Genomic DNA, 22732 nt, shown 5'->3' with positions numbered 1-22732 from the left:
GCAGAGAAAAAATGCCCCAATTTAGAGAATAGATAAACACTTGTGCTGCTTCATAACTAGTAAGACTTCTATCACTCATATTTATGAATTTCATGCAAAAATATTGTTTTATACATGATAGCAAATTGGGTTTTCTATACACTGTTTGAATTATACTATATTTACTATCATGCAGTATTCAGTAACATAATAGTGCAGACGTAAAGGGACAGTCTAGTCAAAATTAAACTTTCATGATTCAGATAGGGCATGTCTTTTATCATAAAATTTGCTTTGTTCTCTTGGTATTTTTAGTTGAAAGCTAAACCTTGGTAGGCTCATATGCTAATTTTTAAACCATTAAGGGCCGCCTCTTTTCTGGATGCATTTTGAAAGTTTTTTTTTACAGCTAGAGGGCATAAGTTCATGTGTGCCATATAGATAACATTTTACTCATGCCCGTGGAGTTACTTATGAGAGGGCACTAATTGGCAAAAATGGAAGTCTGTCAAAAGAACTGAGATAAGGGGGCAGTCTGCAGAAGCTTAGATACAATGTAATTACAGAGGTAAAAAGTGTATTAATATAACAGTGTTGGTTATGCAAAACTGGGGAATGGGTAATATTATCTATCTTTATAAACAATAAAAATTCTGGAGTAGACTGTCCCTTTAAATCAAATCTGTATATTGTTGCTTCAAACATAAATATACAATATGCAACTTAATATTTAGAGGGAAAGTAAACACCTTGTAATTGCAAGACACTTCTGTTGTGTTGCTATAGAATAACATATCAGCAAAGTCTAAACATGTTTAAAACAAATTAACATCTTGTTTGCTGTAATTGTTTTTCAATATCCCTACGACTTGCCTAATTTGAAGGAGCCAATCTGAGCTTAAAGGGACACTGAACCCAAAATGTTCCTATTATAATCAAGATAGAGCATGTAATATTAAACAACTTTCTAATTTACTTCTATGATCAAATTGTCTTCGTTCTCTTGGTATCTATTTATGAAAAGCACGGCTGTAAGCTCAGGAGTGTGCATGTGTCTAGAACATATGGCAGTTTAGTGGTAGTTTAGTGCAGGTCCTGGGAGCCAAACTCGCTAAGCCTCCTGTTAGAACGCCCAAGGCCCTGGCAAGAAGAGGAACGGGTTAGCGCACTCTCCAGAGCGCTTTTCGGTAAGTCTTTTACACTTTAAAAGTAAGTATGAAGCTACAGGCAAACTTTTCCCTTGTAGCTTCGAAACATTTACATTCGTTTTAACAAAAATTCATGTAAATGTTTAACGAAAATTTGATTTTCATTTTTTAAAATGAAATGAAAAATGAATAGTGCAGGAAACGAATATTCGCGGAAACGAATGTCCTCAAATATTTTTGTTTGTAACGAAAATGTCTTCCCTGCAGATCCCTAATTACTATAACTAAAGATTTTATATTAAACTCATAAGGGGTTTACTGTCCTTTTAACATAGAGTGAAGCTGTTTCACACGTTCTTTTACATTTGATTTTGTTGTTTTTTTTACCTTCATTCTGTTTATCCCTTTAGTGGAATGCTGAGATTTAAAGAAAACTTGTCTTCCTTATGACGTGGGAATAAATGTTATGGCTTAGATAGTTCATATGTAAAAATTCTCCTATAGGGCTGCTTGATATTTTCTACATAAAGAAATCATGAAAGAAATGCTCCTTGTGCTTTAAAGGGATAGTAAAGTCCAAATTAAACTTCATGATTCAGATAGGGCATGTCATTTTAAACAACTTTCTAATTTACTTTTATCATTAAATTTGCTTTGTTCTCTTGTTATTCTTAGTTGAATGCTAACACTAGGTAGGCTCATATGCTAATTTCTAAGCCCTTGAAGGCCGCCTCTAATTTGAATGCATTTGACAGTTTTTCACAGCTAGAGGGCGTTAGTTCATGTGTTTCATATAGATAACATTGTGCACATGCACGTGAAGTTATTTAAGAGTCAGTACTAATTGCCTGAATGTCAAGTCTTTCAAAAGATCTGAGATAAGGAAGCAGTCTGCAGAAGCTTAGATACAAGGTAATTACAGAGATAAATGTGTATTAATATAACAGTGTTGGTTATGCAAAACTGGGGAATGGTAAATAAAGGGATTATCTATCTATTTAAACAATAACATTTTTTATGTTTACTGTCCCTTTAAACTCTTATGGTTTAGATAGAAAATGCAGTTTTAAACAACTTTCCAATTCACTTTGTTCTCTTGGTATCCATTGTTGAAGAGCATACCTTAGTAGTAATCACAAAGGTTTAATTTTGACTTTACTGTCCCTTTAATGAACACAGTTCTCCCGCCCATACTCCTGTACAAGGTGTGCCTATGACATCATCAGCGCTCACTGCACTCTCATATGTGGCACAAGCAGTTGGCAATCATGCACTAGCCAGCAGAAATTACTTTAAAACGTTAACATTTATGATTATTTAAGGTATACAGAATATTTATTTAAAAAAATAAAATCAGTTACAGTTTAAAAATATGTATTTTATATCTCATTAACATTTTAAGTATTTTATAATCTGCCTTAATAGGAAATATGTTCCAGTCCGTAATCTTACAAATCAGTTTTTGCACCAGGTTCAAAGAAAACTAGAGTTTGTATCAATCATGTTATCTTCATAATGCAGCCAAGAATTTGTTAGAGAATTTATAGAATTCCAATATTATGGATATGAATAAGTCCTTCCTCTACAGCCTTTGTTGCTTGAATCTGCAGCAGATATCAGGATAAATATAAATGTAGGTTACGTTAGTAATAAATTCATCTCCTCTTTCTGATAATTGTTCGTGGAGTTATCTTCTTCATCTGCGCTTTGGCATTCAAATTTTTATATGCCAATTTTTCCTTTGAATTCATTTTCTCTTGTTTTAGCTGGAAATGCACCTGAAAAGAGACCGGGCATATTTTACTTGTTACTTACATATAATTAAACGTAAGGAGCATTGTCACCAATTAAGCCAACAAAATAACAGTTTTTAAGGGACATCCTATTGTAAAAATAAAATATTGCATTTCGTTAGAGCATTTTACTGTTAAACAAATTCCTTTAATTTATTATGTATTTAGCATCTGCATTGTAGCTAAAGTTGCAATAATATAGTTAAAGTAGATGAGGTTGAAAAAAAGACCAAAGTCCATTAAGTTCAACCTATACAAATCTATTATACTTACAAAAAAGCTCCAGTTGAGCTTAAATTAATCCCATTAAAAGGTGACCCATTTAACACCAGCAATCATATCCATGAATTCTGTTTCTAGCCAGAAATGTATCCAAACCATTTTTAAATGTATCTAAGGTATTGGCATTCACTTCCTCCTTTGGTAATGAGTTCCACAATTTTATTGCTCTTACAGTGAAAAATGTGGCCCTTCTCTGAAATTTTCAAGGTCTGCGATATCTTTTTTTGAGATTGGTCCCCAGAACTGCACTCCATACTCAAGGTGAGGTCTTACCAGAGATATATATAGTGATATAATTATGCTTTCCTCCCTTGAATCAATGCCTCTTTTAATACATGCTAGTATCTTATTAGCATTAGAAGCCGCGGCCCTGCATTGTGCACCCACCTTTAGTTTGTTATCTATTACTACTCCCAAATCCATTTTCTCCTCTGTTTGGCTAAGTCTAGTCCCATTTAAATAATACATTGCCCGCTTATTTTTACTTCCAAAATGTGGAACCTTGCATTTTCCTGTATTAAAGGACCAGTCAACACATTAGATTTGCATAATCAACAAATGCAAGATAACAAGACAATGCAATAGCACTTAGTCTGAACTTCAAATGAGTAGTAGATTTTTTTTATAACAAATTTCAAAGTTATGTATATTTCCACTCCCCTTGTACCATGTGATAGCAATCAGCCAATCACAAATGCATATACGTAGAGTCTGTGAATTCTTGCACATGCTCAGTAGAATCTGGTGACTCAAAAATTGTAAATATAAAAGACTGTGAACATTTTTTTTAATGGAAGTAAATTGGAAAGTTGTTTAAAATTACATGCTGTATCTGAATCATGAAAATTTAATTTAACCTGAGTGTCCCTTTAAATCTATTTTTACATTTACCTGCCCATACTTCTATTTTTTGCAGATCCCCTTGTAACGCTAGTTCATCCTGCTTTGACCTAATGACCTTACACAGCTCTTGTTCACTACAGAGGATACGTCTGGTGAGCCAATCAAGAACAGGCATACTGTACATGTGTACACACCAATTGCAGGCTGTATCCTCTTCTGGAACAGAATGGGGGTTTTCATGGAACTTTGACTATATATTAACAATTTTGACACATTTAGGTAATAAATAGCTCCTGGCTGCTTATTTTTGCTTCCCAAATGCATAATGTATAATTTATCTATGTTAAACCTCACTTGCCATTTACAAGCAAATTCTTCAATTTGGATAAATCCTCTTACAGAACAAGTACATCAGGTTCAGAATGACCTTACATAATTTAGAGTTGGCACCATCCGAGATACAGATGCATAGATCTTCTTCTCTGACAAATCCTGGGCATTGCTCTGCACATGAACTAATGTCATATGATTTTTGGCACATTCTGAACTGTGATCTGCTTCCTAGCAGACTTATTTTGCTATATTACACTATATCTGCGTAATGATTGAATTATACCAAATGCATGGAGCTCATCATTATGAGTTATTTTCAATAATACAACACACCCTTTATTGCTGGTCAAAACATCACTAACCTTGTATAATAGGTAGCTTAATATTTAAGCAAGAAAGTGTGATTCAGCATGAAAGTTAGTTGAACATTACCAAGTCATGACTTTGTATACGTGTCCTGTGCTTTAGCAGAAAACTGTAAGACATTGTTCTATATTGAACTGCAAGCTGTACAACAGATGTAAACTGCTATATTACTACTAATAATGCTACTATAGCCATAGAGGTAATATGTGGCTTTAAGTAGACGTCAATAGAATAGAAAATGTAGAAATTCCATAAATTTAAAAACAAATTTAAGGTAATTTGGGCATCTTAAATTTAAATAAATAAAAAGGATCTGTAACTTTAAATGGACAAAATAAAACTTTTATAATTCAGATATAACATGCAATTTAAACAGTTTTCCAATTTACTTCTATTGTCAGATTCACTTTGTTCTTTTCCTATCCTTTATTGAATACCCCACAAAGGACACCACAAGAACAAAGCACAATAGAAGTAAATTGGAAAGATGCTTAAAATTGTGTGCTCTGACTGAACTATTATAGTTTAATGTTGTGTTTTGTGTCCCTTAAAGGAACAGTGTACTGTAAAACTGTCTCACATTTAATGTGTTCCCAATTATCTATTTTACAACTGTAGCGTATTAAATTGTTTACAAATAGCTAATTCAACTTTATTTTGTTATTTGAATAAGCTATTTTTGCCCATTAAAAACACCAACTATATAAAAATTTAAAAACTTAAAAACATATTTCAGAAAATCTATGTAAATGAGAGCCATCAGAAGAAATTACACTCACAGTAGGAGGTAGAATAGGTTAATTCTCAATTGTTTTCTTTAAATATTAAGCTTTGGTATACAGACAGAAGTAAAAAAAAACATTTATATGTATAGAGAGTGATAAGATAAGGAGGACTGCTTTCCCTACAAGTTTAGACAATTTTAATGGGTTGTGGTTTCAAATAGCAAAAACAGCTATTTCATAAAAAAATAAACCTAAAGAGTAACTCCCCATACATTATATACTATGCAGTTTTATATAACAAGTCATTGGAAACCATTTTTACAGATCATTGTCCCATTAAGCATCATCTTTAGACTGAATAAGACAAGAATATTGGTGCCACAAATGACCAGCATACAACACATAAAGTGAGGTCAGAATCATGGCAATACATACCACTGAAGGAGCTTCAGGCCCAACAGTTACAGTCACACTCTTTGAAAAATAACCTTCTGCAGACACCGTTACAACATATGTGTCAGGTAACAATAGCCGGAAATAGTCACCTCCTTCACCTGCAAAAAATACAATTTATGTGTTATTTCAGGATCTGAGAAGATGGTATAGTTCAATTTGTGCTTCAAAAGATGAACTATAGCCAATGTGTGCACCACCGCCAACCGCCAAAGCCAGTCATAATAGGATGGAACTAAGTTCTGGAAGGCCAATGGATATCAGGGCACAGGTGACAGACAGGTCAAAACGTTTGTGCTAAAAAAAAAAAAATATCTTGATTTTTTTTTATAACAGTTGGGAAAACAAGTAGTTTTGTTTTGCTGAAGCTGGCCCCCGCTTAAAGGGGGAACTCCCGGGGCCCGGTCGCAGTCGCAACCTCTGCATCCCTGGTAGTTCTGTCCCTAACTATAAGCATGAGATAAAACTATCAAATCAGAATATAATACAAGAGAAAATAACTTTTGTCCTGAAAACTTTTTTGGAACATTTGTGTGTTATGAGACGACTGGATATTTAACTTATTAAAGGGACGTAACATGCTAAAGCTAAGCATCGGCAAGCATAGCAATTTATCATATTTTTTTAATATAAACTGTGAAAAAGCCTTTATGACTGGAATCTTGTGCACAGACTGTTACAATATCAGATGCCTAGACAAGTGCTGATTGGTGCATACTCACAGGGCAATAGACTGCCTGTTAATCAAATTCAGTGGCTACGTAAACTCTGTGATATGCACCTAGTTGCGTTTAAAGGGACAGTAAACACCTTGAGATTTATATAACATGTTTAATTATGTATAATGAAACAAGTTTACAATAAAAGGTCATTATTTATTTTGCCCCCTTTTCATGTAATTTAGCTCTGAAAATTGAACTATTTCTAATTCCCAGAATTTAAACTGCACCCTGCTGACTTTTCAAGGTTAACCCTGCTATATATATGCCCCTAATTGGATTTATCAGATAACTGCAAAACAATGTATTTTACGCTAATTTTATAACAGTGGCTAGCCTTGTTGTTGCCTGTGGACTAAAGTCCAGATTGGCTGCTCCAAGTAAGGCAAATGGGGGCTATTGATGAATAATTGCAGATATGTTATTCTATAGCAACACAACAGAAATATCTTGTAATGATAAGATTGTTACTGTCCCTTTAAGGGGTGCCAACCTCTGTGGTGGCACAGGAAATGCATCAAATCTTACCTGTTGGTATAACTAAAAATTGGATGTAATTTATGCACTCTGTTGACAATAAACAATAGACTTTTTAATTGCAACAAGGTTATGTCAAACACTAAACCAGTCTAGAAAAACAGGGTCAATAGAGTATTAAAGAATTCTGCATAATTGGCATTAGTGCTGCTAAATCATTCCAACCACTCCCCCACGGAACGCCCACAACCAGCCCCTCTTCGTTTCTACAAGGTGACATATTTTGCTCTATGAAGTGAGACTGCATTCCCAGAACAAAACGGCTATGCGAATATTTCAAAATTGCAAACATTTACATTAAGCATCATAACATGACCAATATAGTACATACGTACATATAGATTATGATGATCTCATCACACAGAGAGCTTTATTATATAGAGAATTGTGTTCGCTCTAATCCACATGTATTAAAAAAAGAAAGGCAGTAAAAATGTGTGGCTCAATAGTTGCGTGAATGGCAGTGAGTTTTTAAGTAACACTAAAAACAAATTTAAAAAAAATTAGGGTGTTTTAATTATTGAGAGGTTTTTTTAAATCAGTATTTTTAAAAAATTATTTTTAAGCGATCCTGCGTGGGCCTAGAGACATACGAAGAATAAATCTTAAAATCTTGCGTATCAGGTTTGAATGTGCGATTTTGATTAAAGGGACACTGAACCCAAATTTTTTCTTTCATGATTAAGATAGAGCATGACATTTTTTTTTTTTTTTTTTTTTTTAACTTTTATTTGTAATCCAAGAAAAGGTCATAAAAAACAAAAAATAAAAACAATATAAACAGCTTTGAACATATAAGATCATCCGTAAATTATACACAAGTTCATTCTTATAATACTGTATTTAGCTATGCATACAGATATATTTTAGCTAGATATTGATATATCACATTCAGCTTACTTATTAACATTTCTTGGAGTTTTTTAGTTTTTCACCCCCCTCCTCCTGAACCCTCCCCCAACCCATACCCCTCCCGTGCGGAGAGGCAACTCATCAAGGAAAGAAGGAAGAGGAAAAAACAAAAAAACAAAAAAAAAAAACCTAAAAGAAAAGGGGGGGTGGGGAAAGAGAAAGAAATCAGCTTAGATACTAGCTCTCTTTTAATTTTTACCAGTTTCCTAATAAAACAATTTCTGTGTTCCTGAAAGGAAAGATTATATGGTTCATTTCAGATTCGGGAAAAATTCTCAAAAAAAACGCCCATTTATCAAAAAATCTTTTAATGTCTTGCTCATTATTTATGTCTGCATTTCTTTGATCTAAAATACATTGCTTTTTCATGCAGTTTTTTATCTCGGAGATACTTGGAATTGTGCAGCTTTTCCACTTTTTGCAAATTAAATATCTAGTAGCAAGAATGCCAGAGATTACCACTTTCTCATCGCTCTGCCTACCAGATTCTTTAAGACAAAATATTATCTGATACAATGTGAGTGAAAGATTAGCTATTTTGAGTACATTCTTGAACCAGTATTCGACCCTGGCCCATAGGTTTTTAATCTTTGGACAGTGCCAAAACATGTGGATTAGGTCAGCTGCCTGAAGTGAACATTTTGGACATTTACAAAATCCCATGTTGGCACACTTGAACCCTCTCTTTGGGGTAAAGTATGCCCCATGCAGGAGTTTGACGTGCGCCTCTCTCCAGGTTGCAGATAGTGTTACTTGCGAGATTTTCTTAATTGACGATTGAATAGTGTTTATTTCAATATTGTTTTGTGGAATTAATTCATTCCAATAAACGACCAAGTTTGCCCGTATCGAGGCTCCTTTATTTATGCTCAGGAGATGATAACACGGTGCAATTGACAAATGACCATTTCTTGTCAAAGCTAGCCAGTTCTCCAATGTGCCCAGTCCCCATTCCCAGCCCACTTTTTTAACCAAGTCTTGGACAAAATGCCTTAATTGCAAATATGCAAAAAAGTCCTTATTAGACAGATCAAAATCTATTTTTAAGTTCTGGAATGATTTAATACATTTCCTTTCTTTATCTATAATTTGAAGTACCTTTGTTAGTCCAGCCGTGTGCCATTTTCTGAAAACTTCCGAGTCTAAGCCTGCTTGAAAAGTAGGGTTGCCTATTATGGGTAAGATACAGGAAGCTCTATTATTAATTGATAAGGAAAACGTTATCTTATACCAAGCTTTGAGTGGATTGAAAATAGTTTTAAGTTTTTTAATTTCTGCTGGAACTTCTTTAGGTTCTAAATGTATTAATGCTGCTAAAGAGTATGGATGACATACACTAGACTCAAGATCATTGTTCAGTACATAATTATTAACCGAGATCCAATCCACTACATTTCGTGCTAAGAAGGAAAGGTTATAGAGCCTTATGTCAGGTAAAGCAAGACCTCCACTTTCTCTTGGTAGCGAAAGCTTCATAAGAGAGATCTTTGACCTTTTGTTTTGCCAAAGGAACTGAATAAGAGAGGTGTTAATCGATCGGATATCCTTTCCTAAGAGAATTATTGGTGTATTTTGAAGGATGTACAGTAGTTTTGGAAGGAGAACCATTTTAAAGAGGGCTATCCTGCCAGAAAGTGATAATGGGAGTTTTTGCCAAGTCAAAAGTTTTTCCTTAATTGTTTTTATTACCGGGGGAATATTCAAAGCATATAGATCCGATATTTTTATCGGGATATGAATCCCTAGATATTTAAAGGAATCTGTTACTTGATGAAAAGGAGTATTCAGGATGGAGGTATTATTTTTCCTGAGCCAGTATATCTCTGACTTAGCCATGTTGACTTTATAGCCAGAGAATGAGCCAAATTGCTCCAGTATCTGGAAAAGTTTCGGTAAATTCAATTTAGTGTTTGCCAAATAAAGCAGCAGGTCGTCTGCATATAGACCGATTTTTATTTCAGTGCTACGAATTTTTATACCTTCTAAAAGATGGCGAATTTTGATTGCCAGAGGCTCTATGGAAATATTAAATAAAAGCGGGGAGAGAGGACAGCCCTGCCTTGTTCCTCTACCCAAAGAGATAGAAGGGGAGATGGTATTATTTACTATTAATTTTGTAGATGGCTGATTATAGAGATTTCCAACGAATTCAAAAAAATTCCCCCTAATACCAAATTGTCTTAATGATGTTTTAATATGTTCATAATATACGGAGTCAAAGGCTTTTTCAGCATCGATGGAGATAATGGCAAGATCAGGTAGGCCCTCCCCCCCGCTGTATTGGTGAGAAGTAGCCTCGAAATATTCTACCACAAGCAATGCTTCTCTTATTTTCGCAGCTGAATTACGGTTATTTAAAAAGCCTGCTTGATCAGTGTGTATGATTTCTGAAAAGATCCCTTGGAGTCTATGTGCTAAAATCGCAGTGAGAATTTTATAGTCGGAATTTAGGAGAGCAATTGGTCTATAAGATTCTTTGCAGGACGGGTCCTTTCCACCTTTTAAAATCAAGGTTGTATATGAGCTAGAAAATGAAGAAGGAATCAAGTTACCATTTGCAAAAAAACTATTGAAAAGATTGCAGAGGTGTGGGGTAGCTTCACTAGACAAGATCTTGTAAAACTCACTAGGGAGACCATCTGGGCCTGCTGCCTTATTTAGCGAAAGCACAGATATTGTTTTTTCTATTTCCTCTATGGAGATGGGGGCATTTAAATTATTAGACATTTCAAGTGTAATTGTGGGGTGTTTGAGGTCCCTCCAGAAATCTAAAGATTTCTGTGAGTCACTTGTTTTATATGAATACAGCTCTTGATAGTACTCAAAAAATATGTTTAGAATGTCATCCGAGTTTGAAATTTGTAACCCTTTATCTTGCACACTATCTATTACAGGTTGTTTTTTCTCATTTTTAATTAATTTGGCTAACATCTTACCCGACTTATTCCCAAATCTATATAGCTTGGCTTCCATTCTTAATTCTCTTTGTGTTTCTTGTGACAATATAAAAGTATCCCTTTCATTTTTTGCTTTAACATATCTCGTCCAGTTTAATGGAGTTTTATCAAGAAGATATTGGTTATAAGCATTGGTCAGACATTGGCATGATTCTCTTTCTCTGCGTCTAATTTTCTTTTGTAAGGCAATACTATATGACAATATTTCCCCTCTCATTACTGCCTTCGCAGTATCCCAAAACAATTCAGGCTGACTCAGAAATTCCTTGTTAAAATGTACATACTCCTTGTACTTATTTACGAGCCAATTCTTAAATTTTAACTCTGCCATTAAATAATAAGGAAAAAAGAAGCGCGATAGAGCGGGGCGTGGGCGAGAAAACTGGAACTCCAAAACAATTGGTGCATGATCTGAGAGGAGAATTGACAGAATGTCTGATCTTACCCCATTCATTAACATACGTTCATCAATTAAAAACAAATCAATTCTAGAAAGAGTCCTATGCGCCTTCGAAAGGCAAGTAAAGCTCTGGCTAGAGGGATTTTGATGTCTCCAAACATCTCGCAAGGATAAATTTTGCATAATTTTTTTAAGTAGCTTAGATTCTAAATTATCCTTTTTTTGTTTCAGTTGTTTAACATCTCGCCTTAATCTGTCAATTGGGCTTTGTGGTGCCATGTTGAAATCTCCACCCATAATCAGGCACCCTTCCGTGTAAGCTAAAAGCTTAGATTGAAGAGTGGTCCAATAATCTGGGTCGAGTATATTAGGGCCATATGTATTGCACAGTGTGTACATCCTCTGAGAGATCTTTATTTTCAGCATAACATATCTCCCCCCTGGGTCAGCCTCAAAATGTATTACTTCTGAATCAATTTTTTTCCCAATTAATACTGCTACTCCTCTCTTCCTCTTAACACTAGGTGCAAAATATATTTCCTTCACCCAGGCTGACCTAAGCTTCAAAGATTCTTCCGCAGATAAATGAGTTTCTTGAATGAAACCTATGTCAGTCCGGATTTTCCGAAGCTGGGTAAGAATTGCCTTCCTCTTAATTGGGGTAGATATACCACCCACATTCCATGACACAATTTTGCATTTATCACTGCCTGTACTCATTTATGTTTCCGAGAATATGGGGCAGAGGGAAGAACAATAAAAAAAAAAAAAAAAAAAAAAAAGGGGGGGGAAGGGGGTCCTTAGTTTTAAGAGGCAAAAATAAGAGATTCCTCTTCATTTCCTTTGATACAAAATGAGTATATGCCCTCTCCGCACCGGAGGGATCTAAGAACTGCGGCTCATATCTGAGCAGCCATCCCTCTCCCCTAACGTGGAGAGCAAAAAAAAAGAAGAATTTCAACATATTGTATTTTATCTGAGACCTTCATGTTTTAAACCTAATATCATCTGACCGGGGAATTCAGTGTTTTGTAGAAGCTTTCAGCTAAGTGAGCCTCCTCAAAAAAATGAAAAACTTCATTAACTTTAACCTTCAGTTTATATGGAAATATTATAGTTGCCTGGAATCCTTTCTGTATAAACCTAGTGCAGATGGGAGCGAGCTCCCTCCTTTTTGCAGCAGTGTCAGCAGAAAAGTCCTGAAACAAGAGGATTGTGATACCTCCGACTTTAACTGACTGTTGTTTACGATAGTGCTGAAGTAAGGTAAGTTTGTCTTGGAAATTTAGCAATTTAGCTATAATAGGTCTAGGTTTAGTTCTGGCTTTGTTCCCTACATGGAATGAGCCTAATCTGTGCGCTCTCTCCACTGGAATAGGATATGAAGTGGGTGGCAATTTTAGAATTTTAGGCAAAGTTTCTGATACAAAGTCAACAAGATTGTCATATTGCTGTTCTTCTGGGAGTCCTATGATTCTTATATTGTTTCTCCTAGAGCGATTCTCTAGATCTTCTAGCCTATTCTGTATTTTTTGTAAATTGGTATTCACAGATTCTAAATTGGAACTATGCGTTATTGTTAGATCTTCCAGGTCCGAGACTCTTTGCTCGGCTTCCTGCAGTCTATTGGAAAATTGGCGAACTTCCTGTGTTAAAGAAAGGAAGTCTTGTTTAATTTCAGCTCTTAGAGCTTCAAACTTGGGAGAGAGTGCTTCAGATATATTAGCAACAAGGTTTTGCATATTAATAGGTTCTTGCGCCACTAGTGGAACTGACTGCGTGTCCATGTTTGTCTCTTGATTACCTTTCATTTTCCTATCTCTCTGCCTCGCTGCCATGGCCGGAGAAGGGATTCTAGGTGAAACGTGAAAAAATTTATCCATGTGCCAATAATAGAGAATTGTGAAAAAGGGGAAAAAAAAAAAAAAGGAAAAAGAAAAAAGAAGTTGAGCCAAAAATTTGTGAAAGTTAGTGAAAAACCAGAGGTGTTTGTGGGTTTAAGTTGAGAGCGAGAGACGCTACCAAGCTGACATGTGGGGATAGGTGTGTGAAGGTGACGACCAAGAGTGGGGAGGGGGAGAGAGAGAAGAAAAAAAAAGGGGAGAAAAGGGGGGAGGGGAGGGGGAAAGTGAACAAGCTAGTGATACTTAGTTAATTGTGCAGTGAGGTCCGGCCACGGATGCGAGTACCAGAGAAAAGATATGTAAAAGACATATCATCAGATCCACCAGGTCTAATAGTAGTAGTAGGGTCACAGCAAGATATTGCCAATAGGGCCAGTAAAAGTAATCTAGTTACTCTACTTTAAATAAAGCTCTAGTGCTGTCTAGAGATAGCGAGGGATATACCCTTGTTCACGGGGTAATCTCTAGAAAGAAAGGCTAATGCAAACAAATCCCAGAAATTATTTCAGCTTTTTTTAACTGTTTAAGTCATAGTCTTATAAACTGTTTCTCTGCCTTTATATGTCTTCCTCCTAAGCCCCTTTTTATCTTGCTACACCCACTATCTAAATCAAAACAGTTTTGCCAAAACTTAACACAGATATTAATTCTTATAAAGCATAAACAGATAATCAGCCAATATCTTTAAATCAATCAACAGCCCAGAACACATAGTTTCAGTTCAACATCCAGGACATATATAGAGCAGCAATTTCTATTTAGAAAGTTAAATTCTGAGATGTAGATATATAGATACAGTACAAAACTTAGGATTCAATACCAGAGAAATGGATAGATTGGATAAATTGAGAAAATATCAGCAACCTTATTTATAGAACAAGCTAATAATTCATGAGTTTAAATAGGTCAAATTAGTTGTTAGTTGTTAAGGATAAGAACATACAGGAGCAGCCCACAGCATATAATTAACAGAGTAGGGAGTTTTCTTAGCCTGTCTTTCCTACACAGGCACTAATACAGAATGTCTGTTAGGCTGTTAAATTAGGTAGGACCAGGAGGGTCTAAAAAGACCTAAAGGACAGCTATACATATAAATTCACAGTAAATTAGTTTTTAAAATATATAGCATAGCTGTAAGGGTAAGGAGCCCCTTTATCCCTCTCCCTCTCCTCTTTTCCCCTCTCCTCCAAAAAAAGGATCTCAAACCCTATAATCAGGAACCGTTTATATATACGTCCTAGACTTAATTGAAAAAAAAGGGTTGGTTATTATACTCTTTATAGAAATCTCTGCTGGGCTATGCTACCAACGTAGGCCAATATTATAAAAACTGTTCTTACTGCTTTTATAAACCTTGAGATTTAAATAAAACTAATGCTTGCAGAAAGTGTGTTCATGCCATAATCTGAGTGTTAAGACACAGTGATATATGTTGAAAAAAAAGAAAGGAGCAGGAACCTCAGAAAAAAAAAAAAAAATAGAGGAGAGAAAAAAAGAGAAAGAAGGAAGAAAAAAAAGAAAAAAGAAAAAGTAAAAAAGAACAAAAAGGCTACAATCAAGAATCAATAATTAGCTGCATCTATATGTTGAATTACTACACATTTTAGCCATGTGAAAAATGTTCACTTTTTGTAACTTCGCAAAAGACAACTATTTTCTTATCCTCTCTTGAATAGTCTTAAATCAGTCCATATTTTCTGTATGGCCTTGATATCTTAGGAAAGTAAAAAAAATTATCCTTTTAACAATCTCAGTCAGTGACCGCACTTGATCCCAGTAAGTTTTTAAAGAGTCTTATTTAGTATCCTTTCCTTTCAGGATATCCCTAGCTCTCTCCAGGTTACACAGCTTGTCCCCTCTGGAAGATTATATCAGATGATTCAGCCAGCAAGTAAGTCAGGTATATATTATCACCATAGAAAACTCACCCCCTATGTGCATGCCAGCCGTCCGCATCTCCGTTGTTAGGTACTGTCTCCAACAAAAGCTTGTCCCAGAGTGAAGTCAGCTCCTCCGCTTCCTGTTCGTCCTTCCAGGAGGTAATCAAAGCTAATTCCCCTCACGCAGCACCGGTGGGAGGGGAAAAGCAGCACCGGACCAACACCGCAGCCAGCCAGACAGAAAGCTCCTACACCGGACCCAGCTCCCTCCCACGCAGCACCGGTGGGGGAGGGAGGGAGGGAGGAGAACCAAAAAAGGAGCCGGGGTACGACTCAGCAGCTGAGCCCACACAGGGCAGCGGGTAGGCTTAAGTTGAAATAAGAGAATTGCAGATTTTGTCCGGCGGGGTCAGCTGGCACGCAGGGGGGAGAGAGATTGTTTAATCATACAGCCAAAGTATCAGCAGGGGTAACAAGGGAGAGGCAAGGTAGTATGTTCCACTATAAGGTAAGAGAGCGTATGGCTACTACCAAGAAAGCAGGAAAAGTTGAGGGTCCAGGTAATTAAAAACTGACAACCATCAGTGGGATGACAGACCACTGGAGAAGGTTCCGGATCAGTTAATCCTTGACTATCCGAGACTGTTACCCCAAGACTTGGGGTAGGGCGCGAACAAACCACCGCCACTGTGTATGGGACTGGAGCTGAATCCTGAGCCGCACCTGTGCAGCACACCTGCTCAGCAGCACCTGTGTAGCTCCACCTCCACCGGAACCTCCAGAGCATGACATTTTAAGCAACTTTCTAATTTACTCCTATTATCAAATTTATTTGGTATCTTTATTTGAAATGCAAGAATCTAAGTTTAGATGCCGGCCCATTTTTGGTGAACAACCTGGGTTGTCCTTGCTGATTGGTGGATAAATTCATCCACCTATAAAAAAGTGCTATCCAGAGTTCTGAACCCAAAAAAAAGCTTAGATGTCTTCTTTTTCAAATAAAGATAGCAAGAGAACGAAGACAAAAATGATAATAGGAGTGAATTAGAAAGTTGCTTAAAATTGCCTGCTCTATCTGAATCCCTAAAGAAAAAATTTGGGTTCAGTGTCCCTTTAACTGCTTGATTTTTTTTCACAGATTGTGCCTCAAGTTGGAAACTTTAATAAGGGACATAATCTATAAATTGTAAATATCACTAATCTGTTATTAACCCTTTAAGGACACAGCTTTCAGTTTGCTCAATTGTTTTATGACGGAAACATTCCGTCATATGTCCTTAAGAGGTTAAACAAGCAAAACATTTACATATAAGTATATTTCCTTACATATTCATTACATGAAATGTAAACAAAGTTGCAATAATTTAGACCACTTGGCCTTGCAGGTCAGTCAGGCACTCCCAACACATCATAAATATTCATATCTTGTTTCACGTGCAAGATTTTATGAACTGCTCAACTCACACCATTAAAGGGATAGTCTAGTCAAAATTAAACTTTCATGTGTTAGATAGGGCATGTCATTTTAAACAACTTTCCAATTTACATTTATCATCAAATTTGCTTTGTTCTCTTTTTATTCTTTGCTGAAAGCTAAACCTAGGTAGGCTCAAACTGATTTCTAAACTGTTAAAAACCGCCTCCTATCTCAGTGCATTTTGACAGTTTTTCCCAGTTAGACAGTGCTAGTGTATGTGTGCGATATAGATAACATTGTGCTCACTCCTGTGGAGTTATTTAAGAGTTGGCACTGATTGGCTAAAATGCATGTCTGTCAAAAGAACTGAGATAAGGGGGCAGTCTGCAGAGGCTTAGATACAAGCTAATCATACAGGTAAAAAGCATATTAACCATTTGAGTGCTAAGCACTTTCCCACCTGGGTGCTAAGATTTTTAAATGTTTTTTTAATTTTTAATTTTTTGAACAATTTTTTTTTCAACTTTTTTGTTAGTTTTTTCAGACCCCCAAGACTTACCTTTCCAATGGTCGGTCTTGGGGGTCTGTAGCTGCTTAGATGCCTGAGATACAGGCTTATAAGCAGCATGCCCCCTGCTCCTATACTTAACATTGTTAAGTATAAATAAAGTTGCGCGGTGATGTCATCACGCTATTGCGCGTGACATCACCACGCAAAACGGGAAGGCCCGGCGATGCCTGTCACTCTACAGGCACGATCGCCGAGGTAGGAGCCTCCAGATCTCCCTCAAGGTGGGAGAGTGCTAGTGACGGCTCTGAGCCGTCATTAGCACCAGAGTGGGAAACTCTGTGACGGCTCAGAGCCGCCATTAGCACTCAAAGGGTTAATACAACAGTGATAGTTATGCAAAACTGGGGAATGGGTAATAAAGGGATTATCTGTCTTTTTAAACAATAACATTTTTGGAGTAGACTGTCCCTTTAAGTTTAGGGAATCATAATACATTCTTTCAGTGCTTTTTATTTGCACTCACTACCCTAGAATGTCTGGTAGCCATTGCCCTTGTAGAATAAAGTATTTTGTTAGTATATATTTAAACTAAACATTCTGTTTACTTAAACTCATCCCACTTCATGCATGTTTTGTCTCTGAATCGTATGCAACCAAAAACTATACAACATCTGTATTTAAATACCTAGCATTTGTGCAAATAATTTACAATAACAAATGCATATTTTTTTTATTATTGTTTAAAAAGATAGATAACACCTTTTCTACCCATTCCTCAGCTTTGCATAATCAACATTATAATCTTTAAACCTCTAAATTTCTGGCTGTTTCTAAGCCCCTGCAGTGCGCCTCTTATCTCAGTGCATGTTATTAGCTTTTCACAGCCAGACAGTGCTAGTTAATGTGTGCCATATAGATTACATTGTGCTCAATCCCACAGAGTTATTTATGAAGCAGAATTAATTGGCTAAAATGCAAGTTTGTAAGAAGTGCTGAGATAAGGGGGCTTTGCTCCCCCTTGAACCCCCCAGATGCAAAAAAGATAGTGAAGATGGGGGAATTACAGTGCATCCTATATATGTTTGTTGCAGTGACTCGATGAAGTGCATGCACTCTGAGGGGACTTATGATCTTACATTGGGCTTTACCCACAGCCGCACGGGTAATGTCCGTTTTACCCAGGTAATCCTAGGATTAACCAATATCTAATTTTATCCACAATATATTTATTGTTTAGTATACAAGGTAGGTTGTGAGGGCAACTTGAGAGGTGCTCTATAGAGATAAATCCAGCCCTGACATTATCTGTATACAGTACTGAGGAAAACTTACCAGACGTAATATCATGAAAAATTCCGTTCACTGAGATCACTGCATTAGGAATTCCATTATTATTTTCATCTGTTACCAATCCTTTGATACCTTGATGAACCTAAAAATAAAATAAAAATAGCATTTCTTTCTAAAGTAAAACATTTAAACACAAGTAGAAATATTCTAAGGAAATGTGTGTATATATATATTTTACAATTGTTATGATATTTTCATGACAAAAGGAAAGTTAAAATAATTAAAAACTTTGAGCAGGGGTCATGCTAATGTCATGTAATGAGTATCCCTCGTCCTGGAATTATGCAGCACCCATACATGCCAATGTTCTGATTTTCCTGGGACAGTCTAGGGTTTTGGATCCAGTCCCACGGTATAATTGTCCCAGGAGGAGTATGTGGTATCTGAATTTCCTCCTAGAGAAGCAGGTTAATACAAAATATATTGCTAATTTGGTGAACTAGCATTTGAGAATCTACAGCTACCAGTAAATACAGCAGATTTGCATAAACAACAAATGCATGATAAAAAGACAAAGCAATAACACGTAGGGGCCTATCTATCAAGCTCCGAATGGAGCTTGATGCCCCGTGTTTCTGGCGAGCCAATAAGATTTCAGTACCTCTCATCCTATTGGCTGATTTCAAAATTTCAGCCAATAGGAATGCAAGGGTACCCCAATAAATATGGGGTATCTTGCATTCAACCTTTAGTGTGTGATGGACGATTGCATGAAGAGGAGCCTCTGCGCCACTGAGGACCATCGCCGCTGAAGACCGCCGCTGAGGATCCGTGCATCGGGGAAGCCAGCTCTGCACCTCCGCTCCCCGCCGCCTTCACTCCGGATGAAGATAGAAGATGATGGAGCCGCCTGGAAGAAGACCTTCTCTGCCGGACTTCAGGAATGGTGAGTACCTATTTGGGGCTTAGTTTTAGGATTTGTAAAAAAAAATTGCGGGCGATTACGTGTTTTTTAGTTATTTCGTGCGGGCGGTTGCGTGTTTTTTTTGGCTCGTGCAGCCAACATTCCTTTGAGGATGCGTGTGCAACTGGCGACGGATGCATTACAAACACAATTATAGTATAGATATATATATATGTATATAATAGTTTTCTCCAACATTGGTGTGTCCGGTCCACGGCGTCATCCTTACTTGTGGGGAATATCTCTTCCCCAACAGGAAATGGCAAAGAGTCCCAGCAAAGCTGGCCATATAGTCCCTCCTAGGCTCCGCCCACCCCAGTCATTCTCTTTGCCGTTGCACAGGCAACATCTCCACGGAGATGGTTAAGAATTTTTTGGTGTTTAAATGTAGTTTTTTATTCTTCTATCAAGTGTTTGTTATTTTAAAATAGTGCTGGTATGTACTATTTACTCTGAAACAGAAAAGGATGAAGATTTCTGTTTGTGAGAGGAAGATGATTTTAGCAGACAGTAACTAAAATCGATTGCTGTTTCCACATAGGACTGTTGAGATGAAGTAACTTCAGTTGGGGGAAACAGTTAGCAGACTTTTCTGCTTAAGGTATGACTAGCCATATTTCTAACAAGACTGTGTAATGCTGGAAGGCTGTCATTTCCCCTCATGGGGACCGGTAAGCCATTTTCTTAGTCTCAAGAAAACAGAATAAAGGGCTTAATATGGGCTATAAAACTTGTAGACACTTTTATGGGCTAAATCGATTGCTTTATTTGGGCATTTTATACATGTTTATGCTGATAATTCTCATTTATAAACTTGGGGAACGTTTTTTAACGGCAGGCACTATGTTAGACACCTTTTCCAGTCAGGGAGGGCCTTCCCAGTTGTAGGCTGAGCCTCATTTTCGCGCCATTACTGCGCAGTTGTTTTTGGAGAGCAAGACATGCAGATGCATGTGTGAGGATCTGAAAGTAGCTGGAAAAGTTTCTAGAAGGCGTCATTTGGTATCGTATTCCCCTCTGGGCTTGGTTAGGTCACAGCAAAGGCTATAGCTGGGACTGTATAGGGGTTACATTTGTAAACGGCTCAGTTTCCGTTATTTTAAGGGTTAAAGCTCTGAAAATTGGTGTGCAATACTCTTAATGCTTTAAGACACTGTGGTGAAATTTTGGTAATTTTTGAACAATTCCTTCATACTTTTTCGCATATTCAGTAATAAAGTGTTTTCTGTTTAAAATTTAAAGAGACAGTAACGGTTTTGTTTTAAAACGTTTTTTGTGCTTTATTGACAAGTTTAAGCCCGTTTAACATGTCTGTGCCTTCGGATAAGCTATGTTCTATATGTATGAAAGCCAATGTGTCTCCCCATTTAAATTTGTGTGATAATTGTGCCATAGCGTCCAAACAAAGTAAGGACAGTAATGCCACTGATTATGAAATTGCCCAAGATGATTCCTCAGATGAGGGGAGTAAACATGATACTACATCATCTCCTACTGTGTCTACACCAGTTTTGCCCACGCAGGAGGCCCCTAGTACATCTAGCGCGCCAATGCTTATTACCATGCAACAATTGACGGCTGTAATGGATAACTCCATAGCAAATATTTTATCCAAAATGCCTACATATCAGAGAAAGCGCGATTGCTCTGTTTTAAACACTGAAGAGCAGGAGGGCGCTGATGATAATTGTTCTGTCATACCCTCACACCAATCTGAAGTGGCCATGAGGGAGGTTTTGTCAGATGGGGAAATTTCAGATTCAGGAAAAATTTCTCAACAAGCTGAACCTGATGTTGTGACATTTAAATTTAAATTAGAACATCTCCGTGCACTGCTTAAGGAGGTGTTATCTACTCTGGATGATTGTGACAACTTGGTCATTCCAGAGAAATTATGCAAGATGGACAAGTTCCTAGAGGTTCCGGTGCTCCCCGACGCTTTTCCTATACCCCAGCGGGTGGCGGACATAGTGAATAAGGAGTGGGAAAAGGCCGGCATACCTTTTGTTCCCCCCCCTATATTTAAGAAATTATTTCCTATGGTCGACCCCAGAAAGGACTTATGGCAGACAGTCCCTAAGGTCGAGGGGGCAGTTTCTACTCTAAACAAGCGCACTACTATTCCTATCGAGGATAGTTGTGCTTTCAAAGATCCTATGGATAAAAAATTGGAGGGTTTGCTTAAAAAGATTTTTGTACAGCAAGGTTACCTTCTACAACCCATTTCGTGCATTGTTCCTGTCACTACAGCAGCGTGGTTCTGGTTCGAGGAACTAGAAAAGTTGCTCAGTAGGGAGACTCCATATGAGGAGGTTATGGACAGAGTTCACGCACTTAAGTTGGCTAACTCTTTTATTTTAGATGCCGCTTTGCAATTAGCTAGATTAGCGGCGAAAAATTCAGGGTTTGCAATCGTGGCGCGCAGAGCGCTTTGGCTAAAGTCTTGGTCAGCGGATGTGTCATCCAAGACAAAATTGCTTAACATCCCTTTCAAAGGTAAAACTCTATTTGGACCAGAATTGAAAGAGATTATCTCAGACATCACTGGGGGAAAGGGCCACACCCTTCCACAAGATAGGCCTTTCAAGGCCAAGAATAAGTTTAATTTTCGTTCCTTTCGCAATTTCAGGAACGGACCGGCCTCTAATTCTGCATCCTCTAAGCAAGAGGGTAATGCCTCACAACCCAAACCAGCCTGGAAACCGATGCAAGGCTGGAACAAGGGTAAGCAGGCCAAGAAGCCTGCTGCTGCTAACAAAACAGCATGAAGGAGTAGCCCCCGATCCGGGACCGGATCTAGTAGGGGGCAGACTCTCTCTCTTTGCTCAGGCTTGGGCAAGAGATGTTCAGGATCCCTGGGCACTAGAAATAGTTTCTCAGGGTTATCTTCTGGAATTCAGGGAACTACCCCCAAGGGGAAGGTTCCACATGTCTCACTTATCCTTAAACCAAATAAAGAGACAGGTGTTCTTACATTGTGTAGAAGACCTGTTAAGGATGGGAGTGATACACCCAGTTCCACTAAAGGAACAAGGAATGGGATTTTATTCAAATCTGTTCGTAGTTCCCAAAAAAGAGGGAACTTTCAGACCAATTTTGGACTTGAAGATCCTAAACAAATTTCTCAGGGTACCATCGTTCAAGATGGAAACCATTCGAACGATTCTACCCACTATCCAGGAAGGTCAATTTATGACTACCGTGGATCTAAAGGATGCGTACCTACATATTCCTATCCACAAAGAACATCATCAGTTCCTAAGGTTCGCCTTTCTGGACAAACATTACCAGTTTGTGGCCCTCCCATTCAGGTTAGCCA

At 37.3% G+C, this 22732-nt stretch overlaps 1 protein-coding gene across 1 annotated transcript in view; it reads right to left on the bottom strand.

Moving 5' to 3' along the window:
* Window positions 1-2414: 2414 nt before the first annotated feature.
* CPN1 (carboxypeptidase N subunit 1) overlaps window positions 2415-22732 on the bottom strand; it is a 79604-nt gene continuing 59286 nt past the window's right edge. The window contains exons 7-9 of the mRNA XM_053692529.1: window positions 18492-18591; window positions 5905-6023; window positions 2415-2905 (exon numbers count right to left, since the gene is read on the bottom strand). Coding sequence (XP_053548504.1) covers window positions 2783-2905; window positions 5905-6023; window positions 18492-18591 — 342 coding nt within the window. The 3' untranslated portion in view covers window positions 2415-2782. The remainder of the gene's footprint in view (window positions 2906-5904; window positions 6024-18491; window positions 18592-22732) is intronic.

This window comes from Bombina bombina, chromosome 9, assembly GCF_027579735.1.
Source record: "Bombina bombina isolate aBomBom1 chromosome 9, aBomBom1.pri, whole genome shotgun sequence".
Taxonomy (NCBI): domain Eukaryota; kingdom Metazoa; phylum Chordata; class Amphibia; order Anura; family Bombinatoridae; genus Bombina; species Bombina bombina.
The sequence above is the reverse complement of the archived record's forward strand: the minus strand, read 5'-3'. Positions and strand labels throughout refer to the sequence as shown.